Source organism: Pan paniscus, chromosome 3 (genome assembly GCF_029289425.2).
Source record: "Pan paniscus chromosome 3, NHGRI_mPanPan1-v2.0_pri, whole genome shotgun sequence".
NCBI classification, from domain to species: domain Eukaryota; kingdom Metazoa; phylum Chordata; class Mammalia; order Primates; family Hominidae; genus Pan; species Pan paniscus.
Genome location: NC_073252.2, coordinates 83,370,770 through 83,382,552, shown reverse-complemented (window position 1 = coordinate 83,382,552; position 11,783 = coordinate 83,370,770). Strand labels below are relative to the sequence as shown.

Here is an 11,783-nt window from a genome sequence, read left to right as displayed (position 1 = left end):
GACTAAGGAAAACTAGGAAGAAGCCTATAAATTATTCAATGATGTCCACTATAACAAAAGGAAAGGAAGAAAATCCTACTGCCTTTCTGGAGAGACTAAGGGAGACATTGAGGAAACATACCTCTCTGTCACCTGACTCTATTGAAGGCCAACTAATCTTAAAGGATAAGTTTATCAGTCAGCTGCAGACATTAGAAAAAAAACTTCAAAAGTCTGCCTTAGGCCCAGAGCAAAACTTAGAAACCCTAAAACAACTAAGAGCATTCCTTGGCATAATAGGCTTCTGCCAAATATGGATTCCCAGGTATGGCAAAATAGCCAGGCCACTATATACACTAATTAAGGAAACTCAAAAAGCCAATACTCATTTAGTAAGATGTACACCTGAAGCAGAAGCGGCTTTCCAGGCCTTAAAGAAGGCCCTAACCCAAGTCCCAGTGTTAAGCCTGCCAATGGGGCAAGACTTTTCTCTATATGTCACAGAAAAAACAGGAATAGCTCTAGGAGTACTTACACAGGTCAAAGGGACCAGCTTGCAATCCGTGGCATACCTGAGTAAGGAAATTGATGTAGTGGCAAAGGGTTGGCCTCATTGTTTATGGGTAGTGACGGCAGTAGCAGTCTTAGTATCTGAAGCAGTTAAAATAATACAGGGAAGAGATCTTATTGTGTGGACATCTCATGATGTAAACGACATACTCACTGCTAAAGGAGACTTGTGGCTGTCAGACAACCATTTGCTTAAATATCAGGCTCTATTACTTGAAGGGCCAGTGCTGTGTCTGTGCACTTGTGCAACTCTTAACCCAGACACATTTCTTCCAGACAATGAAGAAAACATAGAACATAACTGTCAACAGGTGATTGCTCAAACCTACTCCACTCAAGGGGACCTTCTAGAGGTTCCCTTGACTGATCCCAACCTCAACTTGTATACTGATGGCAGTTCCTTTGTAGAAAAAGGACTTCGAAAAGCAGGGTATGCAGTGGTCAGTGATAATGGAATACTTGAAAGTTATCCCCTCACTCCAGGAACTAGTGCTCCACTGACAGAACTAATAGCCCTCACTCAGGCACTAGAATTAGGAGAAGGAAAAAGGGTAAATATATATACAGACTCTAAGAATGCTTACCTCGTCCTCCATGCCCATGCAGCAACATGGAGAGAAAGGGAATTCCTAACTTCCGAGGGAACACCTATCAAACATCAGGAAGCCATTAGGAGATTATTATTGGCTGTACAGAAACCTAAAGAGGTGGCAGTCTTACACTGCCAGGGTCATCAGAAAGGAAAGTAAAGGGAAATAGAAGAGAACTGCCAAGTGGATATTGAAGCCAGAAGAACGGCAAGGCAGGACCGTCCATTAGAAATGCTTATAGAAGGATCCCTAGTATGGGGTAATCCCCTCTGGGAAACCAAGCCCCAGTACTCAGCAGGAGAAATTGAATAAGGAACCTCATGAGGACAGTTTCCTCCCCTCAGGATGGCTAGCCACCGAAGAAGAAAAAATACTTTTGCCTGCAGCTAACCAATGGAAATTACTTAAAACCCTTCACCAAACCTTTCAGTTAGGCATTGATAGCACCCATCAGATGGCCAAATTATTATTTACTGGACCAAGCCTTTTCAAAACTATCAAGCAGATAGTTAGGGTCTGTGAAGTGTGCCAAAGAAATAATACCCTGCACTACAGGCCATACATTTCAATCCCTGTATCTTTAACCTCCTTGTTAAGTTTGTCTCTTCCAGAATCAAAGCTGTAAAAGTACAAATCATTCTTCAAATGGAGCCCCAGATGCAGTCCATGACTAAGATCTACCACGGACCCCTGGACCAGCCTGCTAGCCTATGCTCCAATGTTGATGACATCGAAGGCACCCCTCTCAAGGAAATCTCAACTGCACAACCCCTACTACACCCCAATTCAGCAGGAAGCAGTTAGAGCAGTTGTCAGCCAACCTCTCCAACAGCACTTGGGTTTTCCTGTTAAGGAGGGGGACTGAGAGACAGGACTAGCTGGGTTTCCTAGGCCAACTAAGAATCCCTAAGCCTAGCTGGGAAGGTGACCGCATCCACCTTTAAACACGGGGCTTGCAACTTAGCTCACACCCGACCAATCAAGTAGTAAAGAGAGCTCACTAAAATACTAATTAGGCAAAAACAGGAGGTAAAGAAATAGCCAATCATCTATCGACTGAGAGCACAGGGGGAGGGACAATAATCGGGATATAAACCCAGGCATTCAAGTCAGCAACGGCAACCCCCCTTTGGGTCCCCTCCCGTTTAATGGGAGCTCTGTTTTCACTCTACTAAATCTTGCAACTGCACAAAAAAAAAAAAAAAAGAAAAAAAGAAAAAAGAAAAAAAAGTAAACATTGCCAGGCAAAAACAAATAAACAAACAACAACAACAACAAAAGCTCAGCCAGGACCAGATGGATTCACAGCTGAATTCTATCAGACATTCAAAGAAGAATTGGTATCAATCCTATTGACACTATTCCACAAGATAGAGAAAGAGAGAATCCTCCCTAAATCATTCTATGAAGCCCGTATCAACCTGATATTAAAACCAGGAAAGGACATAACGAAAAAAGAAAACTACAGACAAATATCCCTGATGAGCATAGATTCAAAATTTCTTAACAAAATACTAGTTAACCAAATCCAACAACATATCAAAAAGATAATCCACCATGATCAAGTGGGTTTCATACCAGAGTTGTAGGGATGGTTTAACACATAGGCAAGTCAATAAATATGACACACCACATAAAAAAGAATTAAAAACAAAAATCATATGATCATCTCAATAGATGCAGAAAAAGCATTTGACAAAATCCAGCAACACTTTATGACTAAAACCCTCAGCAAAATTGGCATAGAAGGGACATATCTGAAGGTAATTAGAATCATTTATGACAAACCCACAGCCAACATTATACTGAATGGTGAAAGTTGAAAGCATTCCCACTGAGAAATGGGACAAGACAAGGATGCCCACTCTCACCACATCTATTCAGCATAGAACTGGAAGTCCTACCCAGAGCAATCAGACAAGAGAAAAATGGCATCCAAATTGACATAAAGGAAGTCAAACTGTCACTGTTTGCTGATGATATGATTGTATACCTAGAAAACCCTTAAAACTCATCAAAAAGTTCCTAGAATTGGTACATGAATTCAGCAAAGTTTCAGGATACAAAATTAATGTACACAAATTAGTTGCTCTGCTATACATTAACAGTGACCAAGGTGAGAATCAAATCAAGAACTCAACCTCTTTTACAATAGCTTCAAAAATAAAATAAAATACTTAGAAATATACCTAACCAAGGAGGTGAAAGACCTCTACAAGGAAAACTACAAAACACTGCTGAAAGAAATCATAGATGACACAAACAAATGGAAACAAATCCCATGCTCATGGATAAGTAGGATCTGTATTGTGAAAATGACCATACTGCCAAAAGCAATCTACAAATTCACTGAAATTCCCATAAAAATACCACCATCATTCTTCACAGAATGAGAAAAAAAAAATCCTAAAGTTCATATGGAACCAAAAAACAGCCCACATAGCCAAAGCAATACTAAGCAAAAAGAATTAATCTGAAGGCATCACATTACCCAACTTCAAGTTATACTGCAACGCCACAGTCACCAAAACAGCATGGTATTGGCATAAAAATTGGCACATAGACCAATGGAAGAGAATAGAGCACCCAGAAATAAAGCCAAATACTTACAGCCAACTGATCTTCAACAAAGCAAACCAAAACATAAAGTGGGGAAAGGAGACCCTATTCAACAAATAGGGCTGGGATCATTGGCAAGCCACATGTAGGAGAAGGTAACTGGATCCTCATCTCTCACCTTATACAAAAATCAACTCAAGATGGATCAAGGACTTAAATTCAAGGCCTGAAACCATAAAAATTCAGAAGATAACATTGGAAAAAACCTTCTAGAGATTGGCTTAGGCAAAGACTTCATGACCAAGAACTCACAAGCAAATACAACAGAAACAAAGATAAATAGATAGGACTTAATTAAATGAAAAAAGTTCTGCACAGCAAAAGAAATAATCAGCAGAGTAAACAGACAACCCACAGAGTGGGAGAAAATCTTTGCAATCTGTACATCTGACAAAGGACTAACAACCAGAATCTACAAGGAACTCAAACAAATCAGCAAGAAAAAAAAAAACAACAAAAACAAATCATGCCATAAAAAAGTGAACTAAGGACATGAATAGACATTTCTCAAAAGAAGACATACAAATGGCCAGCAAACATGAAAAAATGCTCAACATCACTAATGATCAGGGAAATGCAAATGAAAACCACAATGTGATACCACCTTCCTCCTCCAAGAATGGCCATAATCAAAGAATAAAAAAATAATAGATGTTGGCATGGATGCGGTGAAAAGGGAACACTTTGACACTGCTGGTAGGAATGTAAACTAGTAAAACCACTATGGAAAACAGTGTGGAGATTCCTTAAACTAAAAATGATCTACAATTTGATCCAGCAATTCCACTGCTAGGTATCTACCCAAAGGAAAAGAAGTAATTATACAAAAAAGATACCTTCACATGCATGTTTATAGCAGCACAAGTTGCAATTGCAAAAACATGGAACCAGCCCCAATGCCCATCAATCCATGAATGGATAAAGATATTGTGGTATATGTATATCATGGAATACTACTCAGCCATAAAAAGGAAGGAAATAATGGCATTCACAGCATGCTGGATAAATTTGAAAATCATTATTCTAACTGAAGTAACTCAGGAATAGAAAACCAAACATTGTATGTTCTCACTCATAAGTGGGAGCTAAACTATGTGGACACAAAGGCACAAGAATGACACAAAGGACTTCGGGGCCTGGGGAGAAATGGTGGCGGGGGGTGGGGGTGCGCAGTGAGAATTAAAAGACTACACATCTGGTACAGTGTACCCTGCTTGAGTGATGGGAGCACCAAACTCTCAGAAATCATCACTAAAGAACTTATTCATGTAACCAAACACCACTAGTTCTCCAAAAACCTATTGCATAAATAATAATAATAATAAAAAGAAAAATTTGGTTATCTATCCCACCATGTGAATGTGAACCATGGTTCATATGTCTTTTTACTGTCTCCTTGCTTATATGCAGTGTTGTCTACATAGTAGACCCTAAAATAGCTTTTTAAATGAACTTTTTTTTTGGAATTGGTAAACCAGCATGAGTTGCTCTTAACTCTTAATTTCAACATATGCACACGATCACACAATAGTATTACAGTTCACGGCAAGGTTGGATGGAAGAAATAGCGGCAGCTGCGGGATGCCTCAAAATATTTCCCAATTGCTCTAATATGTATAAATGCATATTTATCCAAATAGTTGCATAGAGTCAGAGTGAAAAGTGATTTAACTTTGAATGAGTCCTCCTGCTTTCCAGAGTTTGATTTCTAGCTATGTGTAACTTGTAGTTAATGAAGTCACACATCTGATACCTTCAGTGCCTAGCAACACATTGCTCTTAATTCTCAGAGAGGCTAACTTTCCCAGGCTGGCAAGACAAACTAATAATGGCCTGCCTTAGCTTCAGTTTTATCAAGTTTATCTGAACTTAATTGACATATTGAAGGGGGTGAGAGGAAGCCAGAGATCCTAAGAGGCAAAGACCTGTTTGCCTTTCACTGTTCTGGAGTGAAAGTTCCTCCTCCTGAATGGTCCAGTGCCCTAGAGTTGTCATGACAATCAGAAAATTTTTGCAACCTACTCATCTGACAAAGGGCTAATATCCAGAATCTACAATGAACTCAAACAAATTTACAAGAAAAAAACAAACCACCCCATCAAAAAGTGGGCAAAGGATACGAACAGACACTTCTCAAAAGAAGACATTTATGCAGCCAAAAAACACATGAAAAAATGCTCATCATCACTGGCCATCAGAGAAATGCAAATCAAAACCACAATGAAATACCGTCTCACACCAGTTAGAATGGCGATCATTAAAAAGTCAAGAAACAACAGGTGCTGGAGAGGATGTGGAGAAACAGGAGCACTTTTACACTATTGGTGGGACTGTAAACTAGTTCAACCATTGTGGAAGTCGGTGTGGTGATTCCTCAGAGATCTAGAACTAGAAATACCATTTGACCCGGCCATCCCATTACTGGGTATATACCCAAAGGATTATAAATCATGCTGCTATAAAGACACATGCACACGTATGTTTATTGCGGCACTATTCACAACAGCAAAGACTTGGAACTAACCCAAATGTCCAACAATGATAGACTGGATTAAGAAAATGTGGCACATATACACCATGGAATACTATGCAGCCATAAAAAATGATGAGTTCATGTCCTTTCGTAGGGACATGGATGAAGCTGGAAACCATCATTCTTAGCAAACTATCGCAAGGACAAAAAATCAAACACCGCATGTTCTCACTCATAGATGGGAGTTGAACAATGAGAACACATGGACACAGGAAGGGGAACATCACACACCGGGGACAGTTGTGGGGTGGGGGGAGGGGGGAGGGATAGAATTAGGAGATATACCTAATGCTAAATGACGAGTTAATGGGTGCAGCACACCAACATGGCACATGTATACATATGTAACAAACCTGCACGTTGTGCACATGTACCCTAAAACTTAAAGTATAATAATAATTAAAAAAAAGAAAAAAATATGCCTTTGAAAAGAAAGGTGCTTTGGGAAGTCACATTCCTCTGTTTAACTTCCTTTTGTTTCATTTCCACAATTACCAACTAAATTTTGGGAAAATATCATTAGAAAAGCAATATGTTATGGGATAAAAAGCCTAGAGTGAATTATCCAGGAAACTGTTACTGACAGCTTTGTAAGGAAGAGAAATTTGTATTTGTTTCCTCCTAATAAAAGCAATATGTGTCAATACGCTTGCCAGCAATATACGGTTAGGGTTAGGGAAAATGTTGTAAATTCCAGAATATATAAGGAAGAAAATAACATTCATCCATTATCTCACTCTTAGAAACACTTTAACATTTTGGTACATTTCTTTTCAGCTTTTCTCTTATCCTTTTTTTTTTTTTTTTTTTTTTTGAGTTGGAGTCTCGCTCTTGTCACCCAGGCTGGAGTGCAATGGCGCAGTCTTGGCTCACTGCAACCTCCACCTCCCAGATTCGAATGATTCTCCTGCCTAATCCTCCTGAGTAGCTGGGATTACAGGCACCCGCCACTATGCCCAGCTAATTTTTGTATTTTTAGTAGAGATGGGGTTTCATTATGTTGGCCAGGCTGGTCTTGAACTCCTGACTTCAGGTGATCTGCCCGCCTTGGCCTACCAAAGTGCTGGGATTGTACAGGCATGAGCCATCACGCCCGGCCTTTTTAGAATTTTTCTATGTGCATAAGAGATTATTCTGCCTATGCAATTCTTGATTCTGCTGGCTTTTCTTTGCTAAACATTATATCATAAACATCTTTACATATTGTATATTCATAGAAAACATAATTTTTAATCATTGAGTAATAATCTGTATTCAGATAATGGATATATCATAATTTATTTGATTTCTTTATTGTTGGATATTTATGTCGCCTGACTTTTGTGCCATTATAAAAAACACTGCAATAAAAAGTTGGGGGGCATAAATATTTGCTGGAATTTTATATTTTTTTCTTAAGAAAGATCTCTGACTTACTGTTTCAAGGAGTATAAATATTTTAAGCCATTCTGGCAAATATTTATTATTCAGACTTGACATATATTTATTCTAATGTTCTCACTTGTCCTTATGATTTAGCATTTGTTATTTGAAGGATTTGTGTGTCCCTAAAATGTCATTAGACTCCCATATATCAGGCAGTTTATTTATACTATTTAGAAAGGGGTGTGTGTGTATGTGTGTGTGCATGTGAGTGTGTGCATGTGAGTGTGCACATATGTGGATGTATGTGTGTGTTTCTTTAATGACTAAACCAGTCAAACTGTTTGTCAAAATGTTGTTTATGGAACAGTAGTTGTATGAGGTGTTAAAGCATGTGCTGAGAGGCAAAAATGGCTTATGTTCAATAAATGTAGGGAATATTTGCCTAAATGCTGTTACATATGCTTCACCTAACTACTTACCCATGGCTAACATGGTAAGAGCAACAGTGAGGAGTATGCAACTGAAATAATCAAGTTTTCTAGTTCAGTACCTGTAAGTAACTGCGCCATGGCATAGCAGCCTGACATACTGCTCTTTCAAATGGGGTATTCTTTTCAGAGTCTATAGGAAGTCTGATGGCAAACAAAAGTTTTGACGCTTACTGGTGCATCTTGCCTGGACAGAAATGAGGTGAGGACAGGTATGCTTGAAGGCTGTTCTAACTCTTTCAGGTCACAGAGGGGAATGTGGCCCACTGAGATTGATTGGATCAAGACTCAAGGGCCTGGGAGCGCATACTGAGATGCATGAACTGTCAGTGTGTCCTCTTCATGGTCCTTTTTACGTATTAACTTGGAGAGAACCACACAATTCCACCTAAAGAAAAAAAATGTTTACGCCTGTAATCTCAACACTTTGGAAGGCTCAGATGGGAGATCACTTAAGCCCAAGAGTTCGACACCATGCCAGGCAACACAGCAAGATCTCGTCTCTTAAAAAAAATTGCCTGGTGTGATCCTGGTGGTGCATGCATGTAGTCCCAGGTACTTGGGAGGCTGAGACAGAAGGATCACTGGGACCTGGGAGGTTGAGACTGCAGTGAGCCATGATTGCACCACTGCATTCCAGCCTGGGTGACAGAGCGAGACTTCATCTTAAGAAACAAAAGAAAAACATGAATCAGTGTTTCACACTGATGTTTTCTCATTTTCCTATGTCGTAGAAGAGATTTCTGTACCCTAAGTGGGCAGGAGAGAAGATCCAGAATGTTGTTGTATATTTTGTGTATTGTGTCACAATTATACCAAAATGATGAGAAAAATTAGCTGTTGACAGATATGAAGTTCTTGCTTCTTTTCTCAGGGGACCAATTGCAAGGATAGTTTTGGTTTATTTATAAAAATCTTACATTGATGGTAGCAGACAAGAAATGAAGGGCATCGTTATTTATCATGAAAACCTATTGAATACCTGTGATGCATGCTGTTTTATACTTTCTCAAAAAAAGAATAATTAAATAATTCAGTGAACACCCATTATACAAACCACCAGAAAATTTTAATCAGATGTTTGTTTTAACCAGAGACAGTTTTAACATATTTATAATACATTTGTATTAACTATAGAAACTGAAACATCTTTTTTATTGCCAAGTTAGTTTCCAGGATGTTTAAGCATTAGGAAATAACAAGAAGCTTAATTAGAGGTATCATAAAAAGAAAAACTCTTGTAGAAATGATGAAAACTTCTCAGAGAAAAAGTATAGATAAGGGAATTATGTTCAATATTTTTAGAAGGTTCTTTACAGTGATGAGATTTGTTTCTCTTTAATTTCCACTGTTAGGTCTAATTCTCTCAATATTAGCCTTTCCTCTATTTGAGAATAACTGTCATTTTCCCTAAGAGTATATAAGGTTTTCCATTCACATTTTTTTTCAAAATGCTTACTCTAATACCATGCACACACATCAATAAAATTTGTCATGTATATTTGTATTTATATGCATTTTTAGTACTTCATGCTATTAGACAATTGTCTTTGTTCAATTTTATGTTTCTGTAAAGGAATACCTAAGTCTGGGTAATTTATAAAGAAAAGTGGTTTATTTGGCTTACAGTTCTGCAGGCTGTACAAGAAGTATGGCATCAGCATCTGCTTCTGGTGAAGGACCCAGGCTGCTTCCACTCATTGTGGAAGGCAAGAAGGGAAACTGATGTGTGCAAAGATCACATGGTGAGAGTGGAAGTAAGAGAGATCGGGGAAAGTGCCACACTCTCTCTAACAACCAGGTCTTGGAGGAACTCTTGCATGAACTAATAGAGGGGGAACTCATTCCTTACTGTGAGGACGGCACCAAACCACTAATGATGGATCCATCCCCAAGAAAACCTCCCATTAGGCCCCATCCAACACTAGGCATCAAATTTCAACCTGAGACTTGGTGGGGCCAAATAAACCATATCTGAGCCATAGCAACAAATAATACCATTTTAGATAATTATTCTTGGAAATAATTTTTAGGCCTCAGTCAAATCTTCCTTTTTGGCCCTTCTTAATAATTGAGAGAACATAGATATATTTACATGTTGATATGGTTTGGATCTGTGTCCCCACCCAAATCTCATGTCAAATTGTAATCCCTAATGTTAACGGTGGGTCCTGGTGGGAGGCAATTGGATCATGAGGGCAGATTTCCCCTTTGGTGCTGTTCTCATGATAGTGAGTGAGTACAACAGTTGGGGACCTCTGCTGTACAGCCTGTGGAGCTAAGAGTCAGTTAAACCTCTTTTCTTGATAAATTACCCAGTCTCAGGTATTTCTTTATAGCAGTGTGAAAATGGACTAATATGCATGTGTTTCCACCAATTTCTGAGTCAAGGTGAAGTTACAGGAGTCAGGAATAGGCTTTCTCCTAAAGGCCCTGCTCTTTCTGATGGCCCCCAGAAACCAAACCCTAAATCCCCCACCCCAGATCTGAGAGACTTATTGGTTCACTGAAGTCCTTTTTTGGAATTTAAAGACTAGCAACAGCAATTTATCGCCTAAATTGAGTTTACCTATTTTTAGAAATGTCTGAATACCCAGGTTACAGACAAGTTGCAAGGCATGCATCTTCACAAATCTCCCTATAGATATGGACAGTTCAGTTTCCAGACTCAGACAAAAACTCCTGATTACATTTGTGAAGACCAGCCCCATCAAATGGAGCTCAAGTCTTCTCTCATCCACTCACAGCTCCACTTCTATTGTATTAAACCTATCTACATATTTCAGACATGTGTGAACTGCTTAAGGCTGCAACCCAAGCTGATTTTTAGGACAGGTGGCAGTTAAGGAACATTTTATCTCCTAACTACTCTTTGAAATTAAATAATACATGTAAGGCACATAGATTGTTTTTAAATAATGTATGTGTTAATATTCAAAAGGAGAAAGGTCATTTGAAGTCAGAAGTAGAGGTCAGTGATAGCTCAAACACCTGTGAATTTAAAATGATTAAGAAATTACTAAGAAAAGACACATCTACATTCTTAGAAATGGAATTTAAAGAATCAATTGTATTTGGGTCAATTTCATAGGATTGTAATTATCACTGTAATCTTACAAGTTACTCTTATGTACCAGAAATTGGTAGGGCTGAATATGTACTCTAACTTAAATAGAGATACTTGCATGATGATGTAGCAACCTCGCAGCATCAATGGTGGGACTTCCTCACCAAATCTTGGATATACAGTCTTAGTGGTACCTAATTCTCCTCACTCATGGGAAGTGTGGAAAATGTCCTCAAGATATCTTAAACTTGCTCCCAGAATTCTGGGAACCATGGGAGAGGCAGTGTTGAAAAGAGACTAGGACCAAAGACCATGGAGCCAGACTGTTCTCATTCCAATCCTAGTTCAGTCACTTACTACCTGCAAATCTTCAGGCAACTAACTTAGCCTTGCATCCATCAATAAAATAAAACTAATAATCTCTCTTTCTCAGGTTTTGGTATGAGAAGCAGATGAACTAATATTTGTAAATCACTTGGAGTATTTCCTGTAGTTACTACCATATAGGCATTTGTTAAAATGAAAGAGAATCATGAGAATCTCAGCCTTGAGTGTGGTGATCTGGGCTTCCA

General features: G+C 38.7%; 1 protein-coding gene across 1 annotated transcript; it reads left to right on the top strand.

The window, feature by feature from the left end:
* Positions 1-452: 452 nt before the first annotated feature.
* Positions 453-4,850, top strand: LOC129397691 (uncharacterized). The gene has a single exon (XM_055112143.2). The coding sequence runs from the start codon at positions 453-455 to the stop codon at positions 1,296-1,298; it is 846 nt and encodes a 281-aa protein (XP_054968118.1). The 3' UTR covers positions 1,299-4,850.
* The last annotated feature ends 6,933 nt before the right edge of the window (positions 4,851-11,783 follow it).

Excerpts from the sequence above, each read along its gene's own strand:
- LOC129397691 (XM_055112143.2), top strand. The coding sequence starts at position 453 with ATGGGGCAAGACTTTTCTCTATATGTCACAGAAAAAACAGGAATAGCT.